At 52.0% G+C, this 20,565-nt stretch overlaps 1 protein-coding gene across 3 annotated transcripts in view; it reads left to right on the top strand.

The window, feature by feature from the left end:
* Positions 1–20,565, top strand: part of CFAP92 (cilia and flagella associated protein 92 (putative)) — a 168,868-nt gene that overhangs the window by 123,957 nt on the left and 24,346 nt on the right. For all 3 annotated transcript variants that reach the window (XM_075321247.1, XM_075321248.1, XM_075321250.1), the window contains 2 exons: positions 13,193–13,357; positions 15,047–15,259. In XM_075321247.1, coding sequence (XP_075177362.1) covers positions 13,193–13,357; positions 15,047–15,259 — 378 coding nt within the window. The remainder of the gene's footprint in view (positions 1–13,192; positions 13,358–15,046; positions 15,260–20,565) is intronic.

Raw genomic sequence — 20,565 nt, 5'->3', positions numbered from 1 at the left:
AGAGGATGAATCCAGGAGCGGCACAGACCGAGGAGGCCGCTGGGTAAGAAGAGTATACGGGCTCTGTGCAGTCCAATATCTCCTCATATTACAGTCCCACCTGCTCTGGAGCTGGATGTGGCCCCTCACCTCCTGGGCCCCAGCGCCGCACCAATGTCTCTCGCTGGTATAATAGAATAGCACTACACTATCGTCTTTGCATATCGTGATCGTTGATGATTAACAGAAGCTGCTTTCTGCTCTGAATTTGTTTAGACTCTTCAAATCCTCCTAGGAAATTCAGAATTACTAAAATACTTTGTGTTTCTGCTCCAGAAAGACTCCGGTGCACATACCCCTAGGGCATTGATGGCCAACCATTTGAGCTTGGTGTGTCAAAATTTGTTAAAAGAAATTGAGCATAACTCGGGTGGTGTGTCGCTTCTCGAAAAATCCATAATTTTGTGATATTTGGAGCTCTAATAACAAAAACATATCTGATAATGACTGCTGGGGGAGGGGGAGAAAAGATAATCATTATCTCCTCTCCACCCCAACAGTCATCATATCCTCTCCCCCTCCCGCATCAGTCATTATGATGACTGTTGGGGGGGAGAGGAGATAATGATTATCTTTTCTCCTCCTCCCAACCAGCAGTCATGTCCCCTATAGTAATGTGCCCATCCTTGTCGCCTATAGTAATGTGCCCATCTTGTTGGCTGTAGTAACGTGCCCATCCTTGTCCTCTGCAGTAATGTGCCCATCCTTGTCCTCATCCTGTAGTAATGTGCCCTTCATTGTCCCCTGTAGTAATGTGCCCATCCTTGTCCTCTGTGGTAATGTGCCCATCTTGTCCCCACCCTGTAGTAGTGTGTCCATTCTTGTACCAAGTAGTAATGTGCCCATCCTTGTCCCCATCCTGTAGTAATTATTATTTATTTATAGAGCACCATTGATCCCCGGTGCTGTACACGAGAAGGGGGTTACATAAGAATACATATACAAGTTACAGTAGACAGACTGGTACAGAGGGAAGAGGACCCTGCTCTTGCGAGCATGCATTCTATAGGATTTTGGGGAGGAGACAATAGGTGGGGTGTTGGTTGGGCGGCAGCTCCGCACGGTGGTGAAGGGGCGGCAGCTCCGCACGGTGGTGAAGGGGCGGCAGCTCCGCACAGTGATGAAGCAGTAGCTGTGGTGGTGGTGGTGAAGCAGTAGCTGTGGTGGTGGTGGTGAAGCAGTGAGGTCATTGTAGATTATAGGCATTCCTGAACAGATGAGTTTTCAGGTTCCGTTTGAAGCTTGCGAGTGTAGCAGATAGTCTGACGTGTTGAGGCAGCGAGTTCCAGGAGACTGGGGATGCTCGGGAGAAGTCTTGGAGGCGGTTGCATGAGGAGCGAATGAGAGAGGAGGAGAGAAGGAAATCTTGGGAGGACCGGCGATTAAGTGTTGGAGTGTAGCGGGAGATTAGTTCGGAGATATACGGAGGAAACAGATTATGGATGGCTTTGTAGGTCAGTATTAGTTTGAATTGGATAATTGGATACTGCGGGGAATTGAGAGCCAGTGGAGGGATTTGCAGTGAGGAGAAGCAGGGTGGTATTGAGGAGAGAGGTGAATCAGTCGGGCAGCAGAATAAGGTTATGTGCCCACGTTGCGTTGTGCCCCTGCAGAAATTTCTGCAGCAATTTGAACAGCACATGTGCGCGTCAAATCGCTGCAGAAACACTGCGTAATGAATGCAGTGAAAAGCCGATTTCATGCGCTCTGGATGCATCCCCCGCCATAGACAGAGCGGGGCCTGCATCCAAAGCGCACGGAATAAGTGACATGTTGAAGAGGTTGTGTGGGAGTGGGAGACACTAAAAGTGCGATTGGAAAGGTATGAAGAGATCCAAGAGAGGGCGAGGTCTCTGACACCAAGGAAGAGAGGATCTGTAATAGAAGGGAGTGGTTGACAGTGTTAAAGGCTGAGGGCAAGTCTAGAAGTAGAAGTAATAGTAATGTGCCCATCCTTGTCCCCATCCTGTAGCAATGTGCCCATCCTTGTCCCCATCATGTAGTAATGTGCCCATCCTTGTCCCCATCCTGTAGCAATGTCCCCATCCTGTAGTAATGTGCCCATCCTTGTCCCCATCCTGTAGTAATGTGCCCATCCTTGTCCCCATCCTGTAGTAATGTGCCCATCCTTGTCCCCATCCTGTAGTAATGTGCTCATCCTTGTCCCCATCCTGTAGTAATGGGCCCATCCTTGTCCCCATCCTGTAGTAATGTGCCTATCCTTGTCCCCATCCTGTAGTAATGTGCCCATCCTTGTCCCCATCCTGTAGTAATGTGCCCATCCTTGTCCCCATCCTGTAGTAATGTGCTAATCCTTGTCCCCATCCTGTAGTAATGGGCCCATCCTTGTCCCCATCCTGTAGTAATGTGCCTATCCTTGTCCCCATCCTGTAGTAATGTGCCCATCCTTGTCCCCATCCTGTAGTAATGGGCCCATCCTTGTCCCCATCCTGTAGTAATGTGCCCATCCTTGTCCCCATCCTGTAGTAATGTGCCCATCCTTGTCCCCATCCTGTAGTAATGTGCTAATCCTTGTCCCCATCCTGTAGTAATGTGCTCATCCTTGTCCCCATCCTGTAGTAATGTGCTCATCCTTCTCCCCATCCTGTAGTAATGTGCTCATCCTTCTCCCCATCCTGTAGTAATGTGCCCATCCTTCTCCCCATCCTGTAGTAATGTGCCCATCCTTGTCCCCATCCTGTAGTAATGTGCCCATCCTTCTCCCCATCCTGTAGTAATGTGCTCATCCTTGTCCCCATCCTGTAGTAATGTACCAATCCTTGTCCCCATCCTGTAGTAATGTGCCCATCCTTGTCCCCATCCTGTAGTATTGTGCCCATCCTTGTCCCCATCCTGTAGTAATGTGCTCATCCTTGTCCCCATCCTGTAGTAATGTGCCCATCCTTGTCCCCATCCTGTAGTAATGTGCCCATCCTTGTCCCCATCCTGTAGTATTGTGCCCATCCTTGTCCCCATCCTGTAGTAATGTGCTCATCCTTGTCCCCATCCTGTAGTAATGGGCCCATCCTTGTCCCCATCCTGTAGTAATGTGCCTCTCTTGTTCCCCATCCTGTAGTAATGTGCTCATCCTTGTCCCCATCCTGTAGTAATGGGCCAATCCTTGACCCCATCCTGTAGTAATGTGCCCATCCTTGTCCCCATCCTGTAGTAATGTGCTCATCCTTGTCCCCATCCTGTAGTAATGTGCCCATCCTTGTCCCCATCCTGTAGTAATGTGCTCATCCTTGTCCCCATCCTGTAGTAATGTGCCCATCCTTGTCCCCATCCTGTAGTAATGTGCTCATCCTTGTCCCCATCCTGTAGTAATGTGCCCATCCTTGTCCCCATCCTGTAGTAATGTGCTCATCCTTGTCCCCATCCTGTAGTAATGTGCCTATCCTTGTCCCCATCCTGTAGTAATGTGCCCATCCTTGTCCCCATCCTGTAGTAATGGGCCCATCCTTGTCCCTATCCTGTAGTAATGTGCCCATCCTTGTCCCCATCCTGTAGTAATTTGCTCATCCTTGTCCCCATCCTGTAGTAATGTGCTCATCCTTGTCCCCATCCTGTAGTAATGGGCTCATCCTTGTCCCCATCCTGTAGTAATGTGCCCATCCTTGTCCCCATCCTGTAGTAATGGGCTCATCCTTGTCCCCATCCTGTAGTAATGGGCCCATCCTTGTCCCCATCCTGGAGTAATGTGCTCATCCTTGTCCCCATCCTGTAGAATGTGCCCATCCTTGTCCCCATCCTGTAGTAATGTGCCCATCCTTGTCCCCATCCTGTAGTAATGGGCCCATCCTTGTCCCCATCCTGTAGTAATGTGCTCATCCTTGTCCCCATCCTGTAGTAATGGGCCCATCCTTGTCCCCATCCTGTAGTAATGTCCCCATCCTGTAGTAATGTGCTCATCCTTGTCCCCATTCTGTAGTAATGTGCCCATCCTTGTCCCCATCCTGTAGTAATGGGCTCATCCTTGTCCCCATCCTGTAGTAATGGGCCCATCCTCGTCCCCATCCTGTAGTAATGGGCCCATCCTTGTCCCCATCCTGTAGTAATGGGCCCATCCTTGTCCCCATCCTGTAGTAATGGGCCCATCCTTGTCCCCATCCTGTAGTAATGTGCCTATCCTTGTCCCCATCCTGTAGTAATGGGCCCATCCTTGTCCCCATCCTGTAGTAATGTGCTCATCCTTGTCCCCATCCTGTAGTAATGGGCCCATCCTTGTCCCCATCCTGTAGTAATGTGCCCATCCTTGTCCCCATCCTGTAGTAATGTGCCCATCCTGTAGTAATGGGCCCATCCTTGTCCCCATCCTGTAGTAATGTGCCTATCCTTGTCCCCATCCTGTAGTAATGGGCCCATCCTTGTCCCCATCCTGTAGTAATGGGCCCATCCTTGTCCCCATCCTGTAGTAATGGGCCCATCCTTGTCCCCATCCTGTAGTAATGGGCCCATCCTTGTCCCCATCCTGTAGTAATGTGCCCATCCTTGTCCCCATCCTGTAGTAATGTGCCCATCCTTGTCCCCATCCTGTAGTAATGGGCCCATCCTTGTCCCCATCCTGTAGTAATGTGCTCATCCTTGTCCCCATCCTGTAGTAATGGACCCATCCTTGTCCCCATCCTGTAGTAATGGGCCCATCCTCGTCCCCATCCTGTAGTAATGGGCCCATCCTTGTCCCCATCCTGTAGTAATGTGCCTATCCTTGTCCCCATCCTGTAGTAATGGGCCCATCCTTGTCCCCATCCTGTAGTAATGGGCCCATCCTTGTCCCCATCCTGTAGTAATGTGCCTATCCTTGTCCCCATCCTGTAGTAATGGGCCCATCCTTGTCCCCATCCTGTAGTAATGGGCCCATCCTTGTCCCCATCCTGTAGTAATGGGCCCATCCTTGTCCCCATCCTGTAGTAATGGGCTCATCCTTGTCCCCATCCTGTAGTAATGTGCCCATCCTTGTCCCCATCCTGTAGTAATGTGCTCATCCTTGTCCCCATCCTGTAGTAATGGGCCCATCCTTGTCCCCATCCTGTAGAATGTGCCCATCCTTGTCCCCATCCTGTAGTAATGTGCCCATCCTTGTCCCCATCCTGTAGTAATGTGCTCATCCTTGTCCCCATCCTGTAGTAATGTGCTCATCCTTGTCCCCATCCTGTAGTAATGGGCCCATCCTTGTCCCCATCCTGTAGTAATGGGCCCATCCTTGTCCCCATCCTGTAGTAATGTGCTCATCCTTGTCCCCATCCTGTAGTAATGGGCCCATCCTTGTCCCCATCCTGTAGTAATGTGCTCATCCTTGTCCCCATCCTGTAGTAATGGGCCCATCCTTGTCCCCATCCTGTAGTAATGGGCCCATCCTTGTCCCCATCCTGTAGTAATGTGCCTATCCTTGTCCCCATCCTGTAGTAATGTGCTCATCCTTGTCCCCATCCTGTAGTAATGGGCCCATCCTTGTCCCCATCCTGTAGTAATGTGCTCATCCTTGTCCCCATCCTGTAGTAATGTGCCCATCCTTGTCCCCATCCTGTAGTAATGTGCCCATCCTTGTCCCCATCCTGTAGTAATGTGCTCATCCTTGTCCCCATCCTGTAGTAATGGGCCCATCCTTGTCCCCATCCTGTAGTAATGTGCTCATCCTTGTCCCCATCCTGTAGTAATGGGCCCATCCTTGTCCCCATCCTGTAGTAATGGGCCCATCCTTGTCCCCATCCTGTAGTAATGGGCCCATCCTTGTCCCCATCCTGTAGTAATGTGCCCATCCTTGTCCCCATCCTGTAGTAATGTGCTCATCCTTGTCCCCATCCTGTAGTAATGTGCTCATCCTTGTCCCCATCCTGTAGTAATGTGCCTATCCTTGTCCCCATTCTGTAGTAATGGCCCCATCCTTGTCCCCATCCTGTAGTAATGGGCCCATCCTTGTCCCCATTCTGTAGTAATGGCCCCATCCTTGTCCCCATCCTGTAGTAATGTGCCTATCCTTGTCCCCATCCTGTAGTAATGTGCTCATCCTTGTCCCCATCCTGTAGTAATGTGCCTATCCTTGTCCCCATCCTGTAGTAATGTGCTCATCCTTGTCCCCATCCTGTAGTAATGGGCCCATCCTTGTCCCCATCCTGTAGTAATGTGCTCATCCTTGTCCCCATCCTGTAGTAATGGGCCCATCCTTGTCCCCATCCTGTAGTAATGTGCTCATCCTTGTCCCCATCCTGTAGTAATGTGCTCATCCTTGTCCCCATCCTGTAGTAATGTGCTCATCCTTGTCCCCATCCTGTAGTAATGTGCCTATCCTTGTCCCCATTCTGTAGTAATGGCCCCATCCTTGTCCCCATCCTGTAGTAATGGGCCCATCCTTGTCCCCATTCTGTAGTAATGGCCCCATCCTTGTCCCCATCCTGTAGTAATGTGCCTATCCTTGTCCCCATCCTGTAGTAATGTGCTCATCCTTGTCCCCATCCTGTAGTAATGTGCCTATCCTTGTCCCCATCCTGTAGTAATGTGCTCATCCTTGTCCCCATCCTGTAGTAATGTGCTCATCCTTGTCCCCATCCTGTAGTAATGTGCTCATCCTTGTCCCCATCCTGTAGTAATGGGCCCATCCTTGTCCCCATCCTGTAGTAATGTGCTCATCCTTGTCCCCATCCTGTAGTAATGTGCCTATCCTTGTCCCCATCCTGTAGTAATGTGCTCATCCTTGTCCCCATCCTGTAGTAATGTGCTCATCCTTGTCCCCATCCTGTAGTAATGTGCTCATCCTTGTCCCCATCCTGTAGTAATGTGCTCATCCTTGTCCACATCCTGTAGTAATGTGCCTATCCTTGTCCCCATCCTGTAGTAATGTGCTCATCCTTCTCCCCATCCTGTAGTATTGTGCCCATCCTTGTCCCCATCCTGTAGTAATGTGCCTATCCTTGTCCCCATTCTGTAGTAATGGCCCCATCCTTGTCCCCATCCTGTAGTAATGTCCCCATCCTGTAGTAATGGGCCCATCCTTGTCCCCATTCTGTAGTAATGGCCCCATCCTTGTCCCCATCCTGTAGTAATGTGCCTATCCTTGTCCCCATCCTGTAGTAATGGGCCCATCCTTGTCCCCATCCTGTAGTAATGTGCTCATCCTTGTCCCCATCCTGTAGTAATGTGCTCATCCTTGTCCCCATCCTGTAGTAATGTGCTCATCCTTGTCCCCATCCTGTAGTAATGTGCCCATCCTTGTCCCCATCCTGTAGTAATGTGCTCATCCTTGTCCCCATCCTGTAGTAATGGGCCCATCCTTGTCCCCATCCTGTAGTAATGTGCTCATCCTTGTCCCCATCCTGTAGTAATGTGCTCATCCTTGTCCCCATCCTGTAGTAATGTGCTCATCCTTGTCCACATCCTGTAGTAATGTGCTCATCCTTGTCCCCATCCTGTAGTAATGGGCCCATCCTTGTCCCCATCCTGTAGTAATGTGCTCATCCTTGTCCCCATCCTGTAGTAATGTGCTCATCCTTGTCCCCATCCTGTAGTAATGGGCCCATCCTTGTCCCCATCCTGTAGTAATGTGCTCATCCTTGTCCCCATCCTGTAGTAATGGGCCCATCCTTGTCCCCATCCTGTAGTAATGTGCTCATCCTTGTCCCCATCCTGTAGTAATGTGCCCACCTTGTCCCCATCCTGTAGTAATGTGCTCATCCTTGTCCCCATCCTGTAGTAATGTGCTCATCCTTGTCCACATCCTGTAGTAATGTGCTCATCCTTGTCCCCATCCTGTAGTAATGTGCTCATCCTTGTCCACATCCTGTAGTAATGTGCCTATCCTTGTCCCCATCCTGTAGTAATGTGCTCATCCTTGTCCCCATCCTGTAGTAATGTGCTCATCCTTGTCCACATCCTGTAGTAATGTGCTCATCCTTGTCCCCATCCTGTAGTAATGGGCCCATCCTTGTCCCCATCCTGTAGTAATGTGCTCATCCTTGTCCCCATCCTGTAGTAATGTGCTCATCCTTGTCCACATCCTGTAGTAATGTGCTCATCCTTGTCCCCATCCTGTAGTAATGTGCTCATCCTTGTCCCCATCCTGTAGTAATGTGCTCATCCTTGTCCACATCCTGTAGTAATGTGCCTATCCTTGTCCCCATCCTGTAGTAATGTGCTCATCCTTCTCCCCATCCTGTAGTATTGTGCCCATCCTTGTCCCCATCCTGTAGTAATGTGCCTATCCTTGTCCCCATTCTGTAGTAATGGCCCCATCCTTGTCCCCATCCTGTAGTAATGTCCCCATCCTGTAGTAATGGGCCCATCCTTGTCCCCATTCTGTAGTAATGGCCCCATCCTTGTCCCCATCCTGTAGTAATGTGCCTATCCTTGTCCCCATCCTGTAGTAATGGGCCCATCCTTATCCCCATCCTGTAGTAATGTGCTCATCCTTGTCCCCATCCTGTAGTAATGTGCTCATCCTTGTCCCCATCCTGTAGTAATGTGCTCATCCTTGTCCCCATCCTGTAGTAATGTGCCCATCCTTGTCCCCATCCTGTAGTAATGGGCCCATCCTTGTCCCCATCCTGTAGTAATGTGCTCATCCTTGTCCCCATCCTGTAGTAATGTGCTCATCCTTGTCCCCATCCTGTAGTAATGTGCTCATCCTTGTCCCCATCCTGTAGTAATGGGCCCATCCTTGTCCCCATCCTGTAGTAATGTGCCCATCCTTGTCCCCATCCTGTAGTAATGTGCTCATCCTTGTCCACATCCTGTAGTAATGTGCCCATCCTTGTCCCCATCTTGTAGTAATGTGCTCATCCTTGTCCACATCCTGTAGTAATGTGCTCATCCTTGTCCACATCCTGTAGTAATGTGCCCATCCTTGTCCCCATCTTGTAGTAATGTGCTCATCCTTGTCCCCATCCTGTAGTAATGGGCCCATCCTTGTCCACATCCTGTAGTAATGTGCCCATCCTTGTCCCCATCCTGTAGTAATGTGCTCATCCTTGTCCACATCCTGTAGTAATGTGCCCATCCTTGTCCCCATCTTGTAGTAATGTGCTCATCCTTGTCCCCATCCTGTAGTAATGGGCCCATCCTTGTCCCCATCCTGTAGTAATGGGCCCATCCTTGTCCCCATCCTGTAGTAATGTGCCCATCCTTGTCCCCATCCTGTAGTAATGTGCTCATCCTTGTCCCCATCCTGTAGTAATGGGCCCATCCTTGTCCCCATCCTGTAGTAATGTGCTCATCCTTGTCCCCATCCTGTAGTAATGGGCCCATCCTTGTCCCCATCCTGTAGTAATGTGCTCATCCTTGTCCCCATCCTGTAGTAATGTGCTCATCCTTGTCCCCATCCTGTAGTAATGTGCTCATCCTTGTCCCCATCCTGTAGTAATGTGCTCATCCTTGTCCACATCCTGTAGTAATGTGCTCATCCTTGTCCCCATCCTGTAGTAATGTGCTCATCCTTGTCCACATCCTGTAGTAATGTGCCTATCCTTGTCCCCATCCTGTAGTAATGTGCTCATCCTTGTCCCCATCCTGTAGTAATGTGCTCATCCTTGTCCACATCCTGTAGTAATGTGCTCATCCTTGTCCCCATCCTGTAGTAATGGGCCCATCCTTGTCCCCATCCTGTAGTAATGGGCCCATCCTTGTCCCCATTCTGTAGTAATGGGCCCATCCTTGTCCCCATCCTGTAGTAATGTGCCTATCCTTGTCCCCATCCTGTAGTAATGGGCCCATCCTTGTCCCCATCCTGTAGTAATGGGCCCATCCTTGTCCCCATTCTGTAGTAATGGGCCCATCCTTGTCCCCATCCTGTAGTAATGTGCTCATCCTTGTCCCCATCCTGTAGTAATGTGCTCATCCTTGTCCCCATCCTGTAGTAATGGGCCCATCCTTGTCCCCATCCTGTAGTAATGGGCCCATCCTTGTCCCCATTCTGTAGTAATGGGCCCATCCTTGTCCCCATCCTGTAGTAATGTGCCTATCCTTGTCCCCATCCTGTAGTAATGGGCCCATCCTTGTCCCCATCCTGTAGTAATGGGCCCATCCTTGTCCCCATTCTGTAGTAATGGGCCCATCCTTGTCCCCATCCTGTAGTAATGTGCTCATCCTTGTCCCCATCCTGTAGTAATGTGCTCATCCTTGTCCCCATCCTGTAGTAATGTGCCTATCCTTGTCCCCATCCTGTAGTAATGGCCCCATCCTTGTCCCCATCCTGTAGTAATGTGCTCATCCTTGTCCCCATCCTGTAGTAATGTGCTCATCCTTGTCCACATCCTGTAGTAATGTGCCTATCCTTGTCCCCATCCTGTAGTAATGTGCTCATCCTTGTCCCCATCCTGTAGTAATGTGCTCATCCTTGTCCACATCCTGTAGTAATGTGCTCATCCTTGTCCCCATCCTGTAGTAATGGGCCCATCCTTGTCCCCATCCTGTAGTAATGGGCCCATCCTTGTCCCCATTCTGTAGTAATGGGCCCATCCTTGTCCCCATCCTGTAGTAATGTGCTCATCCTTGTCCACATCCTGTAGTAATGTGCTCATCCTTGTCCCTATCCTGTAGTAATGGGCCCATCCTTGTCCCCATCCTGTAGTAATGGGCCCATCCTTGTCCCCATCCTGTAGTAATGGGCCCATCCTTGTCCCCATCCTGTAGTAATGGGCCCATCCTTGTCCCCATCCTGTAGTAATGGGCCCATCCTTGTCCCCATCCTGTAGTAATGTGCTCATCCTTGTCCCTATCCTGTAGTAATGGGCCCATCCTTGTCCCCATCCTGTAGTAATGGGCCCATCCTTGTCCCCATCCTGTAGTAATGGGCCCATCCTTGTCCCCATCCTGTAGTAATGGGCCCATCCTTGTCCCCATCCTGTAGTAATGGGCCCATCCTTGTCCCCATCCTGTAGTAATGGGCCCATCCTTGTCCCCATTCTGTAGTAATGGGCCCATCCTTGTCCCCATCCTGTAGTAATGTGCTCATCCTTGTCCCTATCCTGTAGTAATGGGCCCATCCTTGTCCCCATCCTGTAGTAATGGGCCCATCCTTGTCCCCATCCTGTAGTAATGGGCCCATCCTTGTCCCCATCCTGTAGTAATGGGCCCATCCTTGTCCCCATCCTGTAGTAATGTGCTCATCCTTGTCCCCATCCTGTAGTAATGGGCCCATCCTTGTCCCCATCCTGTAGTAATGGGCCCATCCTTGTCCCCATTCTGTAGTAATGGGCCCATCCTTGTCCCCATCCTGTAGTAATGGGCCCATCCTTGTCCCCATCCTGTAGTAATGTGACCCATCCTTATCCCCTGTAGTAATGTGCCCATCCTTGTCCCCATCCTGTAGTAATGTGCTCATCCTTGTCCCTATCCTGTAGTAATGGGCCCATCCTTGTCCCCATCCTGTAGTAATGGGCCCATCCTTGTCCCCATCCTGTAGTAATGTGCCCATCCTTGTCCCCATCCTGTAGTAATGGGCCCATCCTTGTCCCCATCCTGTAGTAATGGGCCCATCCTTGTCCCCATCCTGTAGTAATGGGCCCATCCTTGTCCCCATCCTGTAGTAATGGGCCCATCCTTGTCCCCATCCTGTAGTAATGTGCTCATCCTTGTCCCCATCCTGTAGTAATGGGCCCATCCTTGTCCCCATCCTGTAGTAATGGGCCCATCCTTGTCCCCATCCTGTAGTAATGTGACCCATCCTTATCCCCTGTAGTAATGTGCCCCATCCTTTGATCACTGTGGATCTGAGGCCAGGAAGGGGTATTTATAGGCTTCCTCCTTATCAGGTGACGGTATTGGGGGCTACCGCCCCTTCTTGTAGGAATGATTGGGGATTATTGGTCTCGGGCCCCGATGGCTGCTCTGGGACTCGCTGTGCACAGATGACCGTCACTCGAGTCTCCATTGGTGATTTTCCAGAATGCCAGTACACAGGTAGTAATGGTATTTTTATTTGCTGCCCCAGTTCTGGGGTCACCCCGTGGTATTTACCATGAATCAGCCTGACCTAAACTATGACAATAGGGTGAGGGTCTGAATATATGAGAGACCGATACTTTGAATACCGCCATTACTGAGAATGGTGTAGTGATATCAGATATATTTATATATTGCTGCCTCAGGAGAAGCAGCTCGGCTGACATATGCCTCTTGGTCTCCATTATAGTCATATTCTAGGAGTCCATGACTGATCCATCACTCGATACACACCAGTCTGTACGCAGGATGCCATGGGCATACAATGGTTTCCACCAAGGAAAACGTCATATTGACAAACACACCGCTCCAAATAATTAAGGGAACACATAAATCATCCCATCAGAATGATGAATCATTGGTCAGTGGATCCCAAAATCATCCACAAGCTGAGGGCTGGATTCCAAGTGACCACGAAAAATCTAACCCAAAAGTTGTATCCGATCTGTATGAACGTCATCACTCCATGGTGTGTAATGGCCTCGTGTGCCTGTGTGCACGCTGTACAACGGGTAGGCATGGGACGGCAGATGGTGTCCTGGAGGATCTCCTCCCAGTCCAGGACTGACCTCTGAGCTCCTGACCAGTCTTTGGTGGTACTCCGCAGCATTGGAGGAATAAAGTCCCAGAGGTTGTCCGCTGTTTCTGGGCTGAGGAACGTGAGGGCCAGTAAATGGCATCAATGCCTTTATCTTCCAGGAATTGTATAGGCCAGGAGGATCACTACTCCAGTGTAAGGCCTGGCATTACCTAACAGCCTCCACAGACATGGCTGGCCCCGCAGCACATTGCTCCAGCTGGAGGATGTGGAAGCCGGCCTAACGTGCGCAGCCTGCAGTGGTGGCCCTGGCAGTTTTGTCTGGTGAATGCCCCTCGAGTTGCTCGGGGTTGTGCTGTGAGCGCAGGTTGCACACAGGACATTGGGTCCTCATCCTGCCTTCATGGAGTCTGGAGAGACGAGGACACTGGCAAAACGCAAAGCAAGATGCGAATCAGGAGAGTGCAGATGTCTGAGGCCACAGCCTGCACTGCCATGCTCTGTGTGGGGGAGGGGGTCTTACACCAGATTTGATATCTTGATGTGAATTGATTTGGGGTTATATTAGGATTGTTCCTGTAATTGCATCTGAGTGAAGCCTCCAATGTGAACAGTGTCTGACCTCAGCCTTGGTCTTCTCTCTCGGCCAGGATTGCTGTATGAAATCTTCCCTTCTTCTTACAGACAAACATTGACCGAGTTTGGCAGATGAGCAGACAAGTGAGAAAGCCTGAAGTGGAGTACGTGGAGATTGTTCCTGTGGATGGCACGTCTGTTCACAACTACAGCTCACAAGCACTCAACTCTACAGAGCTGGCACACAAGAGGTTAAGGCAGAAAATGGCTGAGGTTAGTCACCCTAAAATAAGAGTGTCCTTATCTGCAGGAAAATAGTGAAGGGAATCTGTCAGCAGGTGTTTGCTACTTCATCTGAGAGCAGCATAATGAAGGCTCATGGCGCGTCATCCCACGTGGCTTCATGTAGACGGGGTTTGTTTTAGTGACCGTCTCTTCAGGGGGTAATAATCAGACACCGGCCCTTTCTTAGGCTGAAAGAACGGATCCAGCAGCAAAACCAGTGCCACAAAAACGTCTGGAAACACAACTTTCTTGTCCGTTTTGGGAAAAAAAAAGTTGTGTTTCCAGAACTTTTTTGCTACTGGATCTGTTCTAACAGACAGCCTGGATCTGTTCTAACTGGACTCGTGAGCTCGGCCATATAGACGCCTCGGCAGCAATCGGCTGTAATGTTACCTGGCAGCTTTTCAGAGGAAGTCCAGTCCAGCACTCCTAGGCCAGGGCGTCACAGACACACGTTATGTGGTGCCCCCTATCAGGTCGTCACAGGGTACTGTGCAATCTGCCCTTCTGCACAGTATCCACCCTCCTTGGTTACGGGTCCTGGTTCTTTGGTGTTGCTAACAGCTTGGCCAATCAAAATCCTAGAACACTTCCCACTTGAACCTACCAGACACACCATTGGGGGGCCTGAAGGCAATAGGGCCACCCACATGGGGGATTGGTGAGGAGAAAGTGAGGACAGTTGAGAGTGAAGGAGAGGTGGAGGTGAAGTGGCTCTCGTGAGGAGAGGCCACGGAGGAGAGTTCCTGTGTACTAGGTGGCAGACGTTGGTCTGGGCCTGGTAGGAGCTGGAACCCGGTCGCAGGGGACATTGTCAAGGGGCACGGACTGCCGAGGAGGGCAGCCGGCGGCCTTGAGCTATCACCGGGCAGGGGCCAGGGCACGACTGGGTACGTGGACCCCAGGCCGGAAAGTAGCTTCACGCGTTCCGGTAATTTACCCGACGGGGGTGAAGACTTCAAGTGTCATCCCCAAGCCGCTCCAAAATCGGGGTACTAGCGCACCGATGGGATAGGACTTTCCCACTACAGTCCAAAGAAATCCTACGCGTGAACCCTGAGAGCAAGCTCACTCCTTTAGCCATACGGGTGAGCGGGACCCGGAGAGTTTCATACCAACGGGTCCAATCAAGACGAAGGTGCCAGGAATAGGGCCACAGACCAACAACAACACCAGGGGTGCGGATCCAGGCGTGCTCCCCGCAGGCTACAGTGGTGCTCAGAATTCTGGTTTACAAGCTGTCAGTGTGGTTATTCTTTGACTGAGTGAGTACATTGGAAACTTCCTGCACCTATCCCCCAACGGCACCCAAACACCATCCATCATCAACGGGCCCCGGGACACAAACCCCCTACCCACGGAGGGGTTAAACATCAGGCTGCCGCACCATCGTCACCGGGCTCCCCAACGGCAGAGTGGTCCCTCACATTACCACGCACCGTGGGTGGAGTCATGAACTTTCCAAAAAAACCCTGTACATATCACCCCCCTCTCCCCCCCTTCTTTTAATCGAGTGGCCGCGCGACCCCCGGGTCCGGAGACCCCTCGAGCCACCGCGGATCTGGATCCGAGCGGCAGCAGCCCGGCTGCTCGCACGGGGGCGGTACACCTCCTCCTGATTATTAAACTTACACCAAAAAATGTATTTTACTTTCAAAATAATTGTTTTTCTTACAGGAACCAAACTGCAGATACTCCTACTGTCTGGATTACCAATCCGCTACCCTGAGTCCAGTAGATGTCATAGAGGAAATGGAAAAACGAGCAGCAAAGTCTAGAGAGGAATGGATGACGCCGAGCGGCTTCATCTACCCAGGATTTAGGAGCAGCATTGAAAGCAACCTGCACCCCAAAAAGCCAGACGATGCCCGGAGCCAGGAACTAACCAAGGTAAAAAGGATACTAAGGGATCCAGTGTTGTGTTACCGCCACCATCAGGGGAGCGTTATATGTAAACTGGTATCCAGAGTGAAATGTCTTATACAGTCTATAGACCCTCCACCATCATATCCTGGTCGGTCATACGCGTCTCCCTGGCTTAGGTGCCGGCAGACGATGGCCGTGTGATTCCAGGGCTAAAGGACAAAAGGGAAATACGGGTGAAGAATGGAAAAAGGAGTCATTTTTACGATTTCGTGCACTGTCACTGGGTTTGGCCAGATGAAGACACCAATTGTGTATAAAACACGTAGCCTGAAGATCCAGTGTCGGAGCCTGTTACCCCCGCACTTCTTGGGGCGCTCATGTTACCCCCGCTCTTCTCAGGATGCTCATGTTATGCCCGCTGCTCTTGGGGCACTCTCATTACCCCGCTCTTCTTGGGGGCGCTCACGTTACCCTCTCTCTTCTTGGGGCGCTCATATTACCCCCGCTCTTCTTGGGGTGCTCGTGTTACCCCCGCTCTTCTTGGGGCGCTCGTGTTACCCCTGCTCTTCTTGGGGTGCTCGTTACCCCCGTTCTTGGGGTGCTCGTGTTACCCCCGCTCTTCTTGGGGTGCTCATTTTACCCCCGCTCTTCTTGGGGTGCTCGTGTTACCCTCGCTCTTCTTGGGGTGCTCCTGTTACCCTCGCTCTTCTTGGGTTGCTTGTGTTACTCCTGCTCTTCTTGAGGTGATTGTGTTACTCCTGCTCTTCTTGGGGTGCTCGTGTTACCCTCGCTCTTCTTGGGGTGCTCGTGTTACCCTCGCTCTTCTTGGGTTGCTTGTGTTACTCCTGCTCTTCTTGAGGTGATCGTGTTACCCCCGCTCTTCTTGGGGCACTCGTGTTACCCCTACTCTTCTTGGAGTGCTCGTGTTACCCCTGCTCTTCTTAGGGTGCCCGTGTTACCCCCGCTCTTCTTGGAGTGCTTGTGTTACCCCTGCTCTTCTTGGGGCGCTCATGTTACCCCCGCTCTTCTTGGGGTGGTCACGTTACCTCCTCTCTTCTTGGGGTGGTCACACTACCCCCTCCCTTCTTGGGGCGCTCGTGTTACCTCCTCTCTTCTTGGAGCGCTCGTGTTACCCCCGCTCTTCTTGGGGCGCTCGTGTTACCCCCGCTCTTCTTGGGGCGCTTGTGTTACCCCTGCTCTTCTTGGGGCGCTTGTGTTACCCCTGCTCTTCTTGGGGCGCTCGTGTTACCCCTTCTCTTCTTGGGGCGGTCACGCTACCCCCTCTCTTCTTGGGGTGCTCGTGTTACCCCCTCTCTTATTGGGGCGCTCGTGTTGACTCCGCTCTTTTTGGGGTGCTCATATTTTTGCTGCTTTGTAGTATCGCTCTGTATCGTACAATCACATTATAAAGTACAGCGCCGCGTGGAATGTTAGGGGGCTCGGGGATGAGAATAAGAGATGCGCTATATTTACTCACAGAAATTTTTCCCGGCTATTTTATGTCTATCTGAGACCCACATGGTAAGAGATAATGTTCATTGGCTGAGGAAGGGATGGATCACACATGAATATAATTCCACATACTCGACCCATGCACTGGGTGTGAGTGTGTTGGTGCACAAATCCATCCCGTTCTCATGTACCAAATCAGTGGTTGACCCTGGGGGCAGATTTGTCTGTTTACTTTGCACGGTGTATGGTATACAATTTATTCTGGTTGCGATATATATCCCTCCACCGTATTCAGTCGAACCGGTAAAAAGGATATTGTCTATTTCTTTGTCGCTCCATTGGGAGACCCAGACAATTGGGTGTATAGCTTCTGCCTCCGGAGGCCACACAAAGTATTACACTTTAAAAAGTGTAACCCCTCCCCTCTGCCTATACACCCTCCCGTGGATCACTGGCTCCTCAGTTTTATGCTTTGTGTGGAAGGAGGCACACATCCACTCATGCATTCTCATACTTAGTTATGTCGGTTGGAAGAAAAGAGGGCCCCCACGGGGCCCCCGGCATGTTCCCTTCTCACCCCACTACGTCGGCGGTGTTGTTAAGGTTGAAGTACCCATTGCGGGTACAGAGGCTGGAGCCACATGCCGTCTCCTTCACCATCCCTTAGCGGCTCTGGGAGAAGTGGGATCCTAAGCGGTCATCCATTTACTGGGACCGTGCTCCCTCCGCAGCCCCTGTGGGAACCTGCCGGACCGGAGCCTCTTCAACCTCAGGGACCGGGCCCTGCAACTCAAAGGTACTCTGTGTCCCCATTGGGGACTGTGCAGGGAGCGCACCTTCTTCCCGGAAGCCGCGGCAGCTGCTGAATTGAGAAGGCCGGTGGACTTCCGCGCCGACCGTGCCTGCTTGTTGGGCGCGGTCTCAAATTTAGTCCCCGGCTTCATCGCGGCCTAGTCGCAAAAATCCCGCCCCCGGGCCTGCCTGTCAGGGGTAAGGGCGGGATTACCGACCTGACGTCGGATGTGAGGGCTGGAGCATCCTGCATGTTTTCCTCCCCCCTCACTGATCACTGTGGGGACCCCAGATTCCCGCACTTTCCTGGCGCCGCCCACGGCTCCACTCCCCCCCTGAGAGCTCCGGCAACCATTTTTTGGCATTCTGCCGGTGGAGGATTCTCAGTGAACAGCTCTGCAGCTCCGGGGGATCTAAGGCAGGGAATCTGGAGGACACACTCCGCTTGTTAGCGGTCGGTAAGCCACACCGGTCACCCGGTGCTGGTCCCCCTAGGGTGCCGGAATAGATACGTATATATATATATATCTGTTCGATCGGGCTGTATACCCCTTTTTCCCATATACCCTCAGTGATCACTCTCCTAGGAGACAACAGCATGTCGTCCACAAGGAGCAAAGCTGCTAAGGCACAGGGTTTTTTTGCGGCCTGTACCTCTTGTGGGGCTATGTTACCTGCGGGTTCCACCTACCCTCACTGTGAGCAATGCTCGACCCCTGTTTTGCTTGCTCAGCCGGAGCCTCGGACACTAGTGGGCCCCTCGGCTCATGTAGACCCCCCTGCTCCCCCTGTCCAGGCGGCAGGGACAGAGTTCGCCTCTTTTGCTGAGAAACTCTCTGAGTCACTTTCACAATCCATGGCTCAGTCTATGGACAAATGGTCTTCCAAGCTGCTAGAAGCTTTGCAGTCCAGACCGGTCCTTTCACAGGCCCCGGCCCCTGTTGGCTCGTCGCCTCCAGGCCCCTCTCGGTCCGCGCCGCAGCACGCTCCCAGGTTGGCCCCTAGGTCTCAGGCGGAGGACTCCTGCCCGGACCACAGTCCTAGACCGGCTAAGCGGGCTCGCTGGGAATCTTCCCCGACTTCCTCACGCTGCTCGGGTTCCCAGCTTGAGGACTCTCTGGAGGACGAGGCGGACGTCGCAGCTCAGGGCTCTGACCCTGACGTCACCCTTAACCTTGATACACCTGAAGGGGACGCCTTAGTAAATGATCTTATCTCGTCCATCAACCAGGTGTTGGATCTCTCTCCCCCGCCTCCTCCTGTAGAGGAGTCGGCGTCTCAGCAGGAGAAACACCAGTTTCGGTTCCCCAAACGTACACGCAATGCGTTTTTCGATCACTCTAACTTCAGAGACGCTGTCCAGAAGCCCAGAGCGGTCCCGGACAAGCGCTTTATTAAGCACCTCACTGACACGCGTTACCCCTTCCCATCTGAAGTCGTTAAGGGTTGGGCTCACTGTCCCAAGGTGGATCCTCCAGTCTCAAGATTGGCGGCTAGATCCGTGGTATCAGTTGCAGATGGCTCATCGCTAAAGGATGCCACTGACAGACAGATAGAGCTCCTGGTGAAGTCCATCTATGAGGCCACGGGCGCATCTTTTGCCCCGGCCTTTGCAGCCGTGTGGGCACTCCAAGCTATCTCGGCTTGTCTGACTGAGATTAATGCTGTCACACGTAATTCTGCTCCGCAAGTTGCGTCTTTGACCTCTCAGGCGTCAGCCTTTTCATCCTACGCCATGAACGCCGTCCTGGACTCTGCTAGCCGTACAGCTGTAGCATCCGCTAACTCTGTGGCAGTCCGCAGGGCCATGTGGCTGCGCGAATGGAAGGCAGACTCGGCCTCCAAGAGGTTCTTAACCGGTTTGCCGTTTTCTGGCGACCGTTTGTTTGGCGAACGATTGGATGAGATTATTAAGGAATCCAAAGCAAAGGATTCCTCCTTACCCCAGGCCAAACCTAAGAGACCTCAACAGAGAAAGGTTCAATCGAGATTTCGGTCCTTTCGTCCCTCCGCCAAGTCCCAATCCTCTTCGTCCAACAGGCCGGAGAAAGGCCAGTGGAACTCCTATGCGTGGCGATCCAAGTCTCGCCCACAAAAGGCCGCAGGAGGCACTGTCTCCAAGACGGCTTCCTCATGACTCTCGGCCTCCCCTGACCGCATCCTCGGTCGGTGGCAGGCTCTCCCGCTTTGGCGACGCCTGGTGGCCACATGTTCAAGACCGATGGGTGAGAGACATTCTGTCTCATGGTTACAGGATAGAGTTCAGCTCTCGTCCTGCGGCTCGCTTCTTCAGAACCTCTCCGCCCCCCACTCAGGCCGACGCACTTTTTCAGGCAGTAGCCGCTCTAAAGATGGAAGGAGTTGTGATCCCCGTTCCCCTTCAGGAACGTGGTCGCGGATTTTACTCCAACTTGTTCGTGGTGCCAAAAAAGGACGGGTCATTCCGTCCCGTTCTGGACCTCAAGCTACTCAACAGACATGTGAGAACCAGACGGTTCCGGATGGAATCTCTCCGCTCGGTCATCGCCTCAATGTCACAAGGAGACTTCCTAGCATCGATCGACATCAAGGATGCTTATCTCCATATACCGATCGCACCCGAGCATCAACGTTTCCTGCGTTTCGCCATCGGGGACGAACACCTCCAGTTCGTGGCATTGCCTTTCGGCTTGGCGACAGCACGACGGGTTTTCACCAAAGTCATGGCATCCGTTGTGGCGGTCCTGCATTCTCAGGGCCACTCGGTGATTCCCTACTTGGACGATCTCCTAGTCAGGGCCCCGTCTCGGGTGGCGTGTCAACAAAGTCTATCTGTCGCTCTGGCGACTCTCCAGCAGTTCGGGTGGATCATCAACTTCCCGAAATCCAAGTTGACACCGACCCAATCACTGACGTACCTTGGAATGGAGTTTCATACCCAGCAAGCGTTAGTCAAGCTTCCGAGCGACAAACAGCTTTCTCTGCAGGCAGGGGTGCAATCCCTTCTTCGGAGTCAGTCACACCCCTTGAGGTGCCTCATGCACTTCCTGGGGAAGATGGTGGCAGCTATAGAGGCAGTCCCGTTCGCGCAATTCCATCTTCGGCCA

The sequence above is a fragment of the Anomaloglossus baeobatrachus genome, chromosome 8 (genome assembly GCF_048569485.1).
Source record: "Anomaloglossus baeobatrachus isolate aAnoBae1 chromosome 8, aAnoBae1.hap1, whole genome shotgun sequence".
NCBI lineage: Eukaryota > Metazoa > Chordata > Amphibia > Anura > Aromobatidae > Anomaloglossus > Anomaloglossus baeobatrachus.
Note: the sequence above shows the minus strand (reverse complement) of the source record. Positions and strands in the feature narration are given on the sequence as shown.